Raw genomic sequence first — 16,925 nt, 5'->3', positions numbered from 1 at the left:
AGCCAAAATATAAACAAGATGAAGAATCTTCCTCCTCCAATTGCTCCACTCCTTTTCGCCTTGCAATCACTCTTTTCACTCTTACAAATACCCTTTGCTCAACTCTTCTTGTTGTTGTTACGAACAATAAGAAACCCAAAATGAACACAAATGAAGCCACATAGTGAACGAAAGCAATAGAACACAAGTAATGGGTGATCTTTGTATGTTTCTGGATTCAATTGTGTTGTTATTCACTCTTTTGTTCATTATCATTTATTCTCTCACTCTTTTGTGTTCATTTGCATTCACTTCTTTTGTTCTCTATCATTTGTCCAGATGTTGGGTCATGGACTATGATCCTAAATGTTGATGCAAAAAAGAGCAACACAATTTAATCCAGAAACATACAAAGATCATCTATCGATTGTGAAAATTTATCGTCTCTCCCAAGTAATGGGCCCCACATGGCCTAGGGTTAAAAACGACCAATAGAATGTAAGTGAAATGTTTTTTGTTTTTTGTTTTTTTTTTGTTTTAGTTATATGTTTTTTTTTTGTTTTTTTTAGAATGCAAGTGAAATGTTTTTTGTTTTTTTTTTAATTTACACTATTTTTCTTTTAGTTATATTGCCGAATACTTTTAGGCCCATTTTCATGTTATGTTATTTGATTAGTGACACTTGGTTACTTGATTAGTTGATGCTATTTACATGTTTAGATCATATATTTGATGAGCTACTCTGTATTTGAAATATTTCATGTGTTATCATGATTCATAATTATTCATGTGATGGTGTCTAAATGCTTTTATATGAAGATTACACTTAGGTTTGTAATGATGTTTATCTATACTATGGATACTTACCCCATACTTGCATGTGTATGGTGTGCGTGTTTGTTTTACTTTTATATTTGTCGTGTTTGATGTGGTTGAGGAAGTCGTAGTCACCTGCTAGTCAAGATCTACACGATGTACCACTCCTTGACATTGCCTATTTAGTTTAGGTATATATGTGCATATGTACATGCTCGTCTTTTATGCAAGTTGCAAGTACTAGACATCGACTTCCCTGAATTGCCAAGACGAGCATGCCCTAGCGCAATATCTCAATGGTAAAAGAGGAGAGATAGTTTTCAAGTCCAAATCCCAAACTCGCGCCTACTTTGTCCTATGGTAACGGACAAGTATTTGTTTACTCTACCCTTTTGAATTCGTCAAAGTGACGTGAATTCGAGAACTTATTCTTTCAGTTTAACTTTTATGCTTTGCCTATTTGTCAGGTTTCCTTTTAGTGTGTGATTTGTCACTTCAAGTGTTATTAGACAACCAAGAAAATTAATTAAACAAATAATTTAATGAAAAACTTTAAGAAGAGAAACATTATTATGTTATATTTAATTAATTGAGAATTAATTTTTTTTAAAATGTTAAAATTAAAAGACTCAGTTAAAAGTCCAATCTTGGATTTAAAAGTAATTAAATTTGCTAAAAAGCTAAAGTTGGCGAAATTTTAATTATTTAATTTAGCCTTCATAAATTTAGAAGTTGTTTTTTTAAATAACGAGAATTAAATATTATTTGGAGTTAAAATAATAATATTAATTCTCTAAAAAGCATCTTGCTAAATTAAAAACAACTGAAAAATATAAAATAAAATATTATTTTATTATAAGGTACTAAGTGTGCATAAAAGATTTAGTTAAAATAAAATAAAAAGAAATTAAGCAAACTAGATTCGACTCCTTGGTGTATTGTTATTGCCATTGTTATTACTTCCCCTTCTGTTGTTTCGGCATACTCCAAGTGATGCTTCCCTGTTTTTGTTTCATATGGGAGTGGAAGCTGGTGTGGATCGTTCTCCTTGTGTAAAGAATACTTGAGCATTCTATGCCTTCAAATTGTAGGGGCAATCCTTAATTGAATCTCCCAATACCTAACATGTCATAAAAGGCCTTTCTAGGGCAACCATTTTTTGTGTGTACTTCCTTTTCACAATTAGTGCACCATAATTTTTTCCCTTCTTTCTTCTCTCCCTTACTTGCTCACATTTCTTTCATCATCCTCGTGATGTCTTTCCTCAATGCCTAATTGTTTCAGACTCCTCCCCACTCTCTTTGGAGTTCTCACTTTCACTTTTATGCCTCCTACTGTAATGGCCCTTGTCAATAGGCCACTAATAACCACTAATACTGAACTGTGAAATTAGGTCAAACACTTGACATGCAAACTAAATATACTGCTGAAAGTAAAATACTGAATAAAGAAAATTATTGTGCAACAAATCTACTCAAATAGCTGATGTAAAAATAGTGCCAATATATTCATTCAATGATAACCAAATGCTTTTACATATGATATGCGATTTTCAACTCAGAGCATTACAACATGGCACATTACAAAAAAACCCTTACTAGCTAAATGCAACTGAGAATTTCTTGCAACTAGAAACTGAAATGAAAGAACCTAGATTGAGCAAATGTAGTAGACTGAATGCTGAAGACGAAATGATGAAAATGCAACTCCAACCTGCCCTCAAACTTGCTGACCGTATGGCCTGCAGGTACAACCGTACATGTACGGACTAGTACAGCACCTAGCAAAAATAAATACTAGGCTGAAAGGTGCCAAAAATGGTATAGAAATAATCGCCAGGCTCCAAGGAAAATTCTCCCAGAAAATAAAAATCAAACTCCCAGCTAACAGTGAGATATGAGCAAAAATGTATGTCCAAGCTGAAAAATCGAACCTTGCTGGAAATTTCTAAATACCAAATAAGCCCAATCTTGAAGTAGTTGAATACCACTTCCAAAATGTAACCCTTCAAAGGATATTTCACCTCCTCAGTTATGCAAATCCTTAGGAGACTCTGTTCCTAATGATCAAATGACAATCTGCAGACCAAGATGGTGCCACAAATGCTCAAAGAGAAAAGTAGTGTAAACTCAAGTCATGGATGTCCAAATGAGAGGCCAAGCACTCTATTTATGCACTTTCCTAAGAAGCCACTAAGAACTTCTAGAAGTATCCATAAAATATTCTTATGAAATCCCTTTGTAATGCACTTTTATATAAAATGTAACTTTATAAAATAAAAAGTGCAACTCAACTCAAAATTATAATATTTTGGCCCCGCATAACACATAAAATAAAAATATGATAAACCCATCTCTCCAAGAGCAAAATAGACCATCCCATCTCCAAATAATCATCAGAATGACTCTCTTACCAAAATCATCTGCCTACGAGAGTCCATGATAGGCAAATTCACTAAAAAATAGCATGTCACTAGAAAGGGGACATGACACCTACCTTTGAGGTTTTGCTTTCGCTTTCTATATCCATAGCACAAGTGTAGGTGTCCACGAAAGATGATGATGCACTACTTTCATTTTTCTGCGTTGGGACAGAGTTAGCCCCTCAATAAACCATCTCTTCTTTAATGTGTCTGCTAGTTTATTTTCCAATTTCCTGATCAATTCTTTCATTCTCCTAATATAGGCTCTTATGGATTCATTTTTTCCTTAGTTACTAGGTTCGAACCTTGCTGCCTGGGTTCAAGTCCAAGTATGCACCCGAGTCTGCTACGGGTCTCGGCAAGGCCCTTAATTTGGACTGTGGGTCCGCCCAGGTTGCGTTGGGTCCTTAATTTGGACTGTGGGTCAGCCAAGGTTCGCACTGGCCCAAAGTCCAAATTAAGGACCCTGCCCGAACCTGTAGCGAATCCAAACAGACCCACAGCGAACCCGGGAGGACCCACAATGAACCCAAGAGGACCCGCCAATTTCTCTTATTCTTTTGTATATATAATGCATATATTTTATTTTATATAGATATATATATATATATACTCACGAACCCAACCAAGACCCAAATGAGAATTTGTTTTTTTCCCGAACCCACAAACCCGAACCCAAACCCAAATCGGTAACTTAAATTTTTTCCTTGTCTTGTACTATATGTTTTTGTTACTATCTTGTACTATATTAATTTTTGTTTGGTTTGGCCCTTGAGTTTGATTAATAGCCTCTCTCAGATGATGACGCCATTTTTCCTACTCCCTAGTACATAGGATCCACCATAGGGTAGTTTCCCCTTCAATTTCTTCTTCTGGGACTCACCTCGGGTCCTTATTTGGAATTAGGGGGATGAATTGTTTTATTGCCTTGTTGTCCTCCTAGGATTTTTTTGTTCTTGGAATTCACATGTACTTTCAGCAAATTGTTGGAGCACTTGCTGCCTTCTCTACTCTTCGAACTTTGGCTCTTTCTTCCTCCACTCATACCAAGTTTCTCACCAGTAACCGAGGTATCTATCCAAGTAGTTCGTACACTGCGAGTGGAACCGAAAGTTCGTCCCCTATCGTGCTTTCTAAAACCACTCTCTTGGGCTTCCCTTTGCACGTATTGGTCAACAAAAATTTCCCAAGCTACCACCAGGTCTCATGTCACTTGGTCTTCACTTGTTATTTCTTCCTCTTCCCTGTAATTGTTTGTGACTTGTACTTGTGGTAGGAATGGTCTACCCATTACTTCATCCTGTTTGTCATATGACCTCCAAGCTCGAACTTAGGCAATGAAACCAAAATGTGAAATGTTATAGTACACTCAATGTGAATTCAATGTTACCAGTATCAACATAAGAAAACATTACCAATGATAAGCATACCAAGTAAGTGCGAGGGAAAACAGTATGTCTTTATTCATTACCAAAAATAACGAGTAATTATTCATGTTCCAATGGTCTTGAATAAAGCTCGCTTGGTTAGGGAGATGAACCGACACATCCCCTCGCTACCTAACTACCCAACCCCAAAATTAACTATCTTTAATTACATTATTGTTTTATTATGCCCTACAGAAAGTATGGAAATCTAGATAATTTTGTGGACAATCTCAACAATATAGTTGAAAAACATGAAAAAAAATGGAATCTGCGAATGCTATCCTGTTTCTGAAAATGCTGTAAGGAAGATCATATATATCAATAACAATTCTGATGAAATAATCTCCCTTCTCAAAAATAAGCCAACAGTAAAATATCAACTGAGGCAAAGAATGGAACATCGACTTAGTTTAGGGATACAGTGCAATGAATAGGTATATTGAGTAAATGACAAACTTTCAGAAGAAATAATTAGCATACCCACAAAAATTTGAAATTTTCCAGATTTTTGCTCCTGTTTCCCTCCATGGGCTATTTGGATCACCTACTTCTTTTAAGGTATCTCATTGAATTATACTAATTTTTGTATATTGTGTGATATTTTGAACTTTTCAAAAAATAATTGTCTTTTCCTTAAGGAATCACTTTAAGGAGAGTTATTAAATTACTTGTTTCTTTCCACACACAGTACTTCCTTCATATAGAGGTATTCTAATCAAAACAATATAGAAAAAAAGTCATTGTACCTAGCTTCTGCTATTATTGAATTGCAGTTCTCCCTGAAATTTCATATGGAAGATGCTACAAATATTTTTAGGCATATTTTTCATAGACCATACTGATGCAAGAATTGTGTTTCAAGAAAATATTTCTCACCTAGTGGTTTCAGTGTAAATCCATATTCATCAGTCAAAACCATCCCAAAGCATGCTAATTCATTGACATTCCGTACACATATTTCTGACAAGAATGATACTTAGTTAGATACATCAAAATTTAATTTCAAAATGCAATTGAAAAAAATTAATTGTATAAATACCTTTGACACGCTTCTCCAGCTGTTCAGATGTAGTTCCCTTTTTAATACCATAATGTTCAGGATTCTGCATTCCATTAGTATGCGAGCTCATCAATTGTCAAGATAAAAAATGAGACCTAATACAAGAGAGAAATTAAGTAAACATAATTATTTTGAATCTCCTTACGTATAATTTTCTGTTTTATCAAAATAAACTAAATACAAAAGAGAAATTAGGATGCCAAGATCCAGAAAAACCCTACTTGTCTAATCCTGACATATAAAAATGAACATTTCAACCACTCTATTGCCAGGCTTATGTTAGATACAGTCAACTGAACTATCTCTGCATTTAGGTGCTCAGTTATTGATGAAAGCAATCTGAAGTCACAATGAAATATGTTAGCTTTAACTGTAAAGTATTAGGAAAAATCTTTACTTCCCCGACTACATTGCCTTTGAACTTGAAAATTTGAGGACATACTCTGATTCCACCATTTCAGAGCCACTTAAAAGGTTCTCATAAAGATGTGCCTGTGATAAAGAAAAGAAACATCTAATATTAAGCATGGTTTCCAGAGAAGAACTAAGATTAAATTAAAAATATCCAACATTTCACATTCCAATAATTTAACAATCTGTCTCCAGGTTTCTGCAATTACTTAACAAAGAAAGACAATTTAAGTTCTTTAAAATATATATAACCTTTCTTTATGACTCGAACTGGTATTTTCAAATTTGATATATGAAAAAAAATTGTTTCAAAAATTCTAGCCAACAAAAACGAAATTCCCAATAAAAAATCTTATTTATAAGTTTACTCAGATCAAAGCAGATGTGGACAAGGGTGCCTATAAGTTACAACAAATATGTATCATACCGTTTCTTTTCTTGTCATGATAATGGCCAAACCAGTGTCATCAAACGGTGGGCGGCCTGCCCTCCCACACATCTGAAAATCCAATGCACAAAGATCCTTGAAAATCAGCATGTTGCAAAGCTAGAATGAACTAAAGATCCACTAAGCATAAGAAAGCGTATCATAACAGAAAGCATATTAATAGTAAACTATAAATCCAACAGCCCATTTTTCAATATATTTATTGCTATTAATTTGAGTGTAAAATAATTTCAGCAACAGAATTTCTGACTTGGCTTCAACCACAAAGTTTAATTTTCTAGTTTCCTTAGAAGATTGTCCTTGTTTATTCTGACTGAAGAATTTCTGACTGATGCCATTGTTTATCCACTTTCATACTACAAGATGTATTTAGTATTTAGCAATTTACCCAAAACAAGAAAGAACCATACCTGCTTCTGGACAAGAAAAATATATTCATAAAATAGCCATGCTTTTACTGCTGGAAGCTTAAAAGTAAAAATTATTAATGCAGATAGAAAGCTACTACATGTTAAAGTTGTAGCTTCAGTCGGATTAATTCGATCTGATATGCATTATTGTTATTGGTAATTATTATTTCCTATATATAATCATCCATGTTAATAATATATATTATTGTGTTTTTGTGTGTGTGTGTGTGTGTGTGTGTGTATATATATATATATATAATATTATATTATTGTATATAATATATATATAATGTTAGTGAAAAAGGATATGAACTTGTAATAGCACTTGTGGAATTTTATGTGTTTTCCAAGTTACTATATGAATGAATATATATGTGAAATAAAGAAGCATGTCTCTTTAACATATTAATTTACATTAGTTATAACACAAGTAATATACCCTCAATATATTACAATTGTTATAAAACAATATGTGTGTGTGTGTGTGTATCACTCTTAATATAAGTTAATTATTGCATATATAATATTTGTCATATATTATATATCTCATATATATAATATAATTTATCCGATAGAATTATAACATTAACACTCCCTCTTAATGAAGAAGGTTAAAACACAGAGATATTACACCATAAGTAATATTCAAAAATAATACATATAGGAAATCTTTGATCAGAAGATTTCTAGAATATGATATCATGTAAGTATTGGCCTATCAGAATATCAACATATGATATTCACCAATTGCTATTTGATATCATATTTGGTAACATGAGCATTGGCCTGTTAGAATATCAATCAAATCACATTCACCAAATAGTCTGAGTAATGGCCTGTCAAAACATCAACTAAATGATATCCACCAAGTACTCAATGTGGTAATGGCCTATCAAATTATCAAGGCAAGATATACACCAAGTACCAAAAATATATCTATACAAGCAACTTTTAGATAATCAAATTAATGATATCAACCACCTAGATGTTGATTTATAAGATAAAGCCTTTACATCAAACAATTTCCCAAAAATGAATCATGCTACAAGTTATTGTAAGGACGTCACTTTGCAACAACTTCTCCTAATACAAGTGATAATCATTTAGAAGTCGTCACTTCTTCATGATGTACACAGGGGATAGGCACATACATGTATGACATAAAAAGTTCACATGAAATCTCCACGAATACTGTCATGTGGTGTTGTCACAACATTCACCATAAAACATATCAAAGAATAAGATTTCTCCCTATTAGTTTGATATCAACTTTTCTAACCTCTTAGCACAAGGTTCTCTCCGATGAAGTATCAGACTTCCTCTGAATCTATTATCATCCTTCTAACCTTTTGGTAGCAAGTCATGTCATGCTTCCTTAGTTCAATGGTTATCCTGATAGCATAAGGCCTTCTAGCCTACATACATGAGACTTTATCCCATGAATCATAGTCCTTTAGTTGTTATAGTTTCTGACTAGTGTAGAATCCATCAATCAAGGTCTACTCCTTTTAAACCAAGATCATCAAAAGTTTGATTTAAACATTTATTATTTTCTACTCCCTCTCCAAGGTCAGACTCCCTGTCATAATTTTAATCAAGGATATTTGCTTCAAGAAACTCACATTATCCAACCTAATCATCAGATGATTCATGAATCCTAAATCCCAGCTTCTTTGAAGTTACTATCATAAGACTAAGTCTGCACAATATTTGGTAGCATGTCTAATGTACCAATCTTGTTTTCCTGCACAAAGGAAAAGATCAAGGAAAATAGCTCTTTATAGTAATTATAGAAATACAAAATAAGAGAGAGACTCCAATGAGTAGATACATGCAATACCCAAGGATAATAAATACTGATTTGCAATAATAATATAAGTTGCTCCAATGAAGGTCCATATGCATCATTCAAAAAATGCCTCCATGTAAGAATTAAACAATTTGAGTACGTCTTTTCTACTCCCATATAAGAATGGTTCAAATGGGAATAGAACATTGGTTATCATTTCCCCTTACAATGTTGGATTCCCACTCTTATATTATTGAACATATAAGTACGCCAACAGCATTGCATATTATATGGTTGGATTCACCAAAGTTTGACTGAATCATACCTACTCCCTCTCAATCAAGGTTGTCTCTAATGAAATATCAGTCTTCCTCTAAATCTCATATCAGTCATCATTGTCCTGCAAGAACATACTAGAAGAAAAGATCAAAGCATATATCTTGTAGTGCATATAGATATATAAATAAGAATGTTAGTAATTTAACTCATTCCCTAAAATAATACTTGGTGAAGTAAGAGGTTAGAACCTTTCATATTCTTATGTAGCCATTTATATGTAGACTCTCTTGACCTCTCACTCTAGCACTATTAGCCACTTATATGAGAGTTATTCATCTCTTGCATTGGCACAATAGTTTTATTACTCATATACTCATTTATACAATGATACTCTCAATCCCTATACTAGTACTCAACCATTCATATAAGGATGAGAGTAGTTCCTACACTGGGACTATAGAGTTTTAATTAACCAATTAGATCTATTAGAAACACATTACTATCATGCAATACCTTGATTAATCCTTAAAAAATAATAATGTTGATTCATTAAGTCTCATTATTGAATATCACCCTTGAATATTATAACTAAACATTATCCTTTATATATTCCCATATTTAGTTAATACCTCTAGTATACCCATTTAATAGATAATGAATAAAAATATTACAAATATAAAAAAGGAAGCTTCAACTGTAGATTTACCTTTAATGGGCTTGGTACCCGAAACCCTTAATTAATATTGGTGTATGTTAGCGCTTAAATTGGTATGTTCTTTTCAAGGTCTTTCCCACACTCGATGATTGATGGTCTTTGCACGCAGGTAGATTAGATCTCCTACTACTTTCCCTTGGATTGTTCAGTATGTTTTCTTATTTCAAACGAATGTCTATGGTTGTTTCCGTTTGAATTGTTCAACATCCAAGCCAAGTGGAGGCCTATCAACCCTCAGGACTGAGTGTCTATTGACTCACATTATGTATTCTCGTGGTCCATTTCCTAATTGCATGGTGGATATTTGGTTTCGCTGCTGACATTTCTTTCCAATCTATCCTCCAAAAATTCCCTGTGGAACCAATGCCGAGTTATTCTTGATGACGTCCCTTTCAATCGCCATGCTAGAGTATTGTGATCCAATCGAAGTAAGTGTATGTATGTTATTTTCTTTCTCTTTCCTATCCAATGGTCACCTCCTCTTGTACCGTCCATAGACTGATACACATGGAAGCTTTTTGTACCTTAACAGCAGGGTCTTTATGTGCATTGTAAATTTTTATTCCGCCTCTTACACAATACACAAAGACCTATCTATAGCTTGCCTTAGACCTTATAATCTTTCTTGCACAGGGGAGAAGTCGATACATAATGCCTAGAACCAAGACCCACATTGATTGAGTGGTAATTTTCACATTGTCATTGTAATAAACATTTATGGACGTAAAAATCAAGTCTTCTGCAACACTTTTCATGAGAATCAGGCCTTTGATACTTGAAGATACTTCAACATTGATATCAAAAATAGTTAGTATGTGATTGATCATCGCCCATCCTGTGACATTATTTGTATCCTATACACGATAGCGAATGTCAGCGATACATTTCTTATCACCAATCAATAATCGTTGTTATTTATTTCATGATTTAGATGACAATCAATGAAGGTAAGGAGGTTGATCTAGCGAATGCTCTAGTCTTCCATCATAAGCATAATAATTGATTATTGTAGTCTATGACACTACATTCCTTACAGGCAGGAAGGGAACCTCCTCTGATACCATGTTAGTGAAAAAGGATTTGAACTTGTAATAGCACTTGTGGAATTTTATGTGTTTTCCAAGTTACTATATGAATGAATATATATGTGAAATAGAGAGACATGTCTCTTTAACATATTAATTTACATTAGTTATAGTTATAACACAAGTGATATACCCTCAATATATTACAATTGTTATAAAACAATATATGTGTGTATGTGTGTGTATCACTCTTAATATAAGTTAATTATTCCATATATAATATTTGTCATATATTATATATCTCATATATATAATATAATTTATCCGACAGAATTATAACATTAACATATAATAGTATATTATATCTATCATTATACATATTATTATTATTCATGGTAATATAATATTATTTAAATGATGATTACACCATAGAGTTCATGAGACATGTCTCCTCTCATATTTATATAAGATCCAAATCTGCATTTGGACATCATCAATAACAATGGCTATGATTCTGCATTTGCGGAAATGATCGTAGAAATTAGCATGATATCAAAGCAGGTTCTTTACCAGTCTGTGAGGTATCAACAACAGTGCTAAATGAAAAATACCTAAGATATGAGTTCTTGATGTTGAGTTCAATAAATTCTTGAATAATTTGATTGGTCATTGTTTTGAATTCAAGACAGGCAAAATTATTTTTTTGGCAATGTTGCACAAATTGCGTGAGCTTTGGAAGGCTTAATAGTGATGGGGGAATTGATATCTTAAGAATGCCATTTTCGTGATAGGCTAGATGGTTGGAATAAACCTGAGTTAAAACAGATTTTGAGGCGATTCATTATGTTAGACTACTTTTCACAGCTAAGTGGTTTCTAAAAAGAGAAGCATGGAGAAAAAGATTATCGTTGAAATCCATATGGACAAGCATTAATAAAAATAAATTTAAAAAAATACACGAGTGCCCATCCTCTGAAGGGTAAAAGTCACACATATGGTGGATCCCAATAATAATTGAAAACATCTTCAATCACATTCGTGTGTTTGGAATTAAAATAAATAATAATAAAATTATGAATTCATGTGGAGAAAAATCCCGGTGACAATATGGACAGTTTGTTAATATAGATAACCGAGAAAAGTATTTTGTTAATATAGATAACCAATAAAAGTATTTTGTTAATATAGATACCCGATAAAAGTCTTTTGGCAGTTTTGGAAAATCTTCAGTGCTTCCCCAAATTTTGCCTATCTAACTCTACATGTTATGCTTCATAAAGCAATGAGTAGAGTGATGACAACTCTGAGAATATATTTTGCATATTTGCGATCTACTGAAAGGTGGACTTTGGAGATCGTTGTTGGACGATTTTAGCTGTAGGCGGCCAACAACAGTCATATGCTAGGTCACGAGATTGCTCCATACTTCCACCATCAATAGGTTTGTCGAAGCTCAACCTCTCTGTTGGGTGGATATTTTGCAACCAACAATTTTGGGTAAAAATCTAGTCGCAAAATAGGATGACCAGCCACAACATGTGAGAAAAAGTCTCTCCTACCTTAAAGGGAAGGCTCCCCCTTCTCAATGTTCCTTGGATCAACTCAAGGTAAGCAAGAAATTGAGAGATTTATGAATAGGGTGTTACTATTATCCTTTCTTCTTAACTTTCAAGAAAGTATCCACTTATTCGTAAGGCGAATAATGGGCAAGGTGAATCTCTAATTACACTTCTATCACGAGCTGGAAACAGTGATACCGATAAATTTTAACTAACTCAAAGGTTAGCCAAAACATACCAGTTTGGCTCTAAGTCCTGTTGTACTTCTATATGGTAAAATCTTTACAATTAGGGCACAAAGACTCATAAAAGTAAGAACAATCTAACTATTTTGCGAATCAAGATGAAAATACAAGCTATAGACAAAGCTTCTAGCTATAGATTTTCACAATTGCTCCTGGTCAAAACTCGGGCTTTAATTGTTTCTCAAGTCTTTTCTATCAATCACAAGATACAATATCAATAACAAAAGATAGTACGAATCAAAGATAACTTGAATGAATTATAAACAAAGCTTACAATTCATACAAGCAACAATTTCACTTAATCAAAGTTAAGTCTCAAATGCTTCTTTGTATTCACTTTCTCTCAAAATAATACTAACACAAACAAAGTTCTGCTAGCACAATCTCTCCAGAGCTCTTGCATAAAGATAATGATGATTTTACAATGAGGGGGGTACTCCTTTATATAGGCAAAGAAGTTGAGAAAAAGGTGGAGGGAAAAGTGGGAGCAACTCAACCAACATTAACCGAGTCTAACTACAGAAACTAAAGGGTTACATGCAACTCGCATTACATCTTTTGCATACATGCAATTCGCATTACATGCAATTACACTTTTCATGTAATGCATTCTAAACAACTATGAAATAGAAACTATACAACAATCTTAAAGATTGCTTCTTAATGCCTTGAATTTTACAATGACATCACGCACTGTGGGAAGATCAGCAATCTCCATGGTCTTTGATATGACTTCGACTCTCACTGCATTCTCATATGCTAATTGAATAACTTTGAAATTTGTTGTTGTATTATATAACAAGTGTTTTGTCAAGGATTTGTACAAAACGAACTTGTTCATTGTGTGCGAACCAAAATTTTCGAAATCTACATCAGCATTGATCCTAATTGTATATTCTGAATTCACTCTCTCTATTGCCAAAAGATTACCAAGATTATTAGTAACACGGCATCCCAATTGCTCCAAATCACAAGTAAGGCTTGTTTCAATTGCTTGATAATCTTCAAGAGCCACTTGCAATTTTGTGATCAACTTTCTTAAGGTCTCTTCCTTGTAACCAATGAGTCCTTGAAATCTGAAAAATATTTCACATGACGAAAGAACGTCACATGAGACCATAGCATCCAGATCAAACTTAATCATTTCATCCCAATCCTCAAGGATTTCCTTCAGGTTATCTGCCTCTTCAGTCAAAGAAGAAATTAAGCTTAGTTCCATTCTGTTCATCTCTTTAACACGCCTTAGAACTGCAAGTGTTTCTGTGATAGCTTGAACTCCTTCAACAATGATTTCCTGTATCCAAGACTTAGCAGCTTCAATCAATCTTCTCCCTTAAGATGTTTGCGATGCAACAACATTTTGAGAAGATTGCTTCTGGATGACCTCATTCAAATGAGCTATTTCCTATTTCAACTGATTCTTCTTTTCCCAAAGCTCATGACTACTTTTTGATACAGTTGTCAACGCATCATGAGCATCTTGTAAAGAACTCAAACGAGATTGCTTTCCAACTTCAATCTTAGTAAATTTATAATCAGAGCTAGTAAGTTCTTCAACAGGCTTATCTACTAAGGGTTCAGCAACCTCAACATACTTGGTTTTGTCAGAATCAACCAAAATTCTAGAAACAATCTTGTCTTTTAGAGATTTAGATTTAATTTTCTTCACAGGAAGATTGTCAAGAGGAACAACCACCTTCCTTCTCTTTGTTGTTATTCTACTCAACCATGCAGGTAGGCTAAAACTTTCATTTGTAGAAGCAGGCACAGTGGAGACTATTGGCATTGATTCAGATTGTATATTTGTAGTGACTGAACAGGATTCAGTTTGCACTGTTGTAGGCATAGGAACATGTTGTGAAGATTCTGTCATGAAAAGTTCAAATCATGTCAAAGATGTATCAAGTTGGAAAACTTGACCACTAGTAAGAGTCGGAAAATCTTCAAACACATTTGCTAAGTGTTCAAATTGATCATGTGCAGGAACACGAGGAGCAGCAGATGAAATCGGAAGAGCCATGGTGTCAACCTCTAAGACTGGAATGGAGTGCGTGAAAATAGTAAAAAATGAATCTACATCATCATCAACCTCATGCAAAAAGGGCTCTTCATGTGGAGAAGATGTACAAGCTCGTGCAAGCTTGGGAGGAGATGTGATTCTAATTTCTCCTTCTTAATTTGAATTTTCTTTCTCGGATTCTGTTTTCAATTCTTCTTCTGATTCTGTCACTGATTCTTGAATTGATTCAGGAACTTGGAATGATTTAGTTCCTTTTCTACCCTTTAATTTGAATTTGAGAGTACTCTAAATATTTGAAGATGAACTACCATCTTTCCCTGTAATTTCCAGTTGTGACTTCCTGCCAGGAGGACCAAAACTTCCACAATCCAAACCCATCTTAGGATTTACTCTTTTTAGGCCTTTACTTTTCAACCACTTGTTAGTGTTTGCTAAGATGGATTGAAATCTGTCCATAATAGATGTACCTTCTTTTTATTGCCATTGAATAAAAAAATGACACATTTTATCAAACCGGCTTGATGAAATTTCGGATCAAGGATGTTACCATCATCTTCAACTTGAAAATCTGGAGGGATTTCCAACATATTAAGATCGATTATTTGTTCCAAGGTTAACTTGCAATAATCCATCTTCATAATATCAAGCTCTGTTCTCATGTCAATCCAAATATCTTCAATGCGATAGACATGAGTATAGGCCCTCTTTATCTAAGAGTTCATCTCTCGATCATCAAAATCAAATCTAGCCTTGAACCTCTTCAATGTAATCAATTGCAACTCTGCTTCCATATTCTTCGCTTTAGGCACAGAAACAATTGAATAATTGCCAATAGTTAAAGGTCTAGCTAAGGTGATGCCAAATCCGAGCCTATGTGACGCATGTTGATCATTCTGCACGTCCATGAGTTGTCTGGCTAACTCCATTAGAATGATTCGATCTATAGCATAACTAGGTAAGGTATACAGCTCTCCTTTGAAATATCCAACTCTCAAGTATGTGAAAGTGAGAAATTGAAGAAAAATGCAGCCGTACTGTTTTACCTTTTCCCATGCTATATCAGATACTCTTTTGATACACAACTGTTTGTCGAACAGACACCTGTACTGTCCAAAGAAGGCATCTTGGACTCTTTTGTAATGGTATTTACTGTTAGCCAAAGTGATTTGGTCATAGTATTCCCAAACAGGTACTCGAAGACGATCACCTTTGGTGGAAACACCTGAAAAAATCCCATAGCAGCAGCAATGTAAACTAGATATGAATTCATGTAAAAAGGTATTGATGTTCCTACATTGCATATCTGCTGACAGAGTGCAGTACTGATAAGCTCTCCCCAAAAGATGTGTTCTTTGTTCTCTATGATTTGAAACATAAATTTGTACATCCATGGCTCAAAATCGGAAGAATCCTTAAGACCACAAATCCTGCTAAGAAGGATGATGAGATCCTTGTATTCCTATTTAAAATTGGACTGATGAAGAGTCTTTGGCCACCTGGAAAAATTGCTTCTTTTGTTGTCTAACCAATAAAAGTTGACATACGTCTGATAGTTGCTTTTTTTGTTCATTCTAGCAAGCTAATGATGATTCTTTGGTCAAATCAACACATTCTGATTTTTGAGGAACTTTGAAGATTTGTTCAATCACTTCAAGATCAAGGCTAATGATAATCTTGCCATCAGCATCTTTAATATTCTTTGTCTTTGGAGTGAAGCGCCGAGGACATCCATAGACAAAATCAGGTTCTATAGCCGCCATGGGAAATGTAGAAACCAAATGGATGTTGCTTCTTTTAATACGTTTCATCTCATGTGTAGCTGGAGCTTCAATCCGTTGTAGAAAATCAGCTACATCTACACAACCAATCTTGGTGTCTAGCACGTTATCAAGAACAAACGTAACTGAAGAAGGAACTGCATGAGCCAATTCTTTGTCATATTGGTATTTCATCTTCCCCTTGGATTTGGAAGGCGAGGACATTTCCTGTGCTCGTACTGCAACACAAAACTCCCAAAACACAAATACATCATCAGAAGGAATCTCCATGCAAGTGAAATCTAGAGCAGCAGCAAAGATTCGAAAAGAAATGACTTTTGAATAGAAAGCATATGCATATGCAATGGAAAGAAAAGAAAAATGGAATGAACAGAATGTGGAATGAAATGAAATGAAAGTGTGGATATGGAAAATGAAATGGAATGGAATGAAAATGTGCGAAGGTGAAACGCATGGAAATGTGTGCAAAGTGAAAGTTGCTGATTTTAAAAGTGACTTAAAGATTTCAAGGCTTTATTGAATGAAACATGCATATATGTAAA

General features: G+C 34.1%; 1 protein-coding gene across 1 annotated transcript in view; it reads right to left on the bottom strand.

The window, feature by feature from the left end:
* LOC149561208 (ATP-dependent DNA helicase homolog MER3-like) overlaps positions 1 to 16,925 on the bottom strand; it is a 201,601-nt gene that overhangs the window by 28,276 nt on the left and 156,400 nt on the right. Inside the window, exons 13-17 of the mRNA XM_089825018.1 lie at positions 6,543 to 6,614; positions 6,147 to 6,196; positions 5,926 to 6,043; positions 5,684 to 5,747; positions 5,521 to 5,604 (exon numbers count right to left, since the gene is read on the bottom strand). Of these exons, the coding sequence (XP_089681144.1) occupies positions 5,521 to 5,604; positions 5,684 to 5,747; positions 5,926 to 6,043; positions 6,147 to 6,196; positions 6,543 to 6,614 (388 nt within the window). The remainder of the gene's footprint in view (positions 1 to 5,520; positions 5,605 to 5,683; positions 5,748 to 5,925; positions 6,044 to 6,146; positions 6,197 to 6,542; positions 6,615 to 16,925) is intronic.

The sequence above is a fragment of the Cupressus sempervirens genome, chromosome 4, assembly GCF_028749045.1.
Source record: "Cupressus sempervirens isolate cs-2001-9-10 chromosome 4, ASM2874904v1, whole genome shotgun sequence".
In the NCBI taxonomy this organism is placed as follows: Eukaryota; Viridiplantae; Streptophyta; class Pinopsida; order Cupressales; family Cupressaceae; genus Cupressus; species Cupressus sempervirens.
This window is presented reverse-complemented; position numbering and strand designations above follow the sequence as displayed.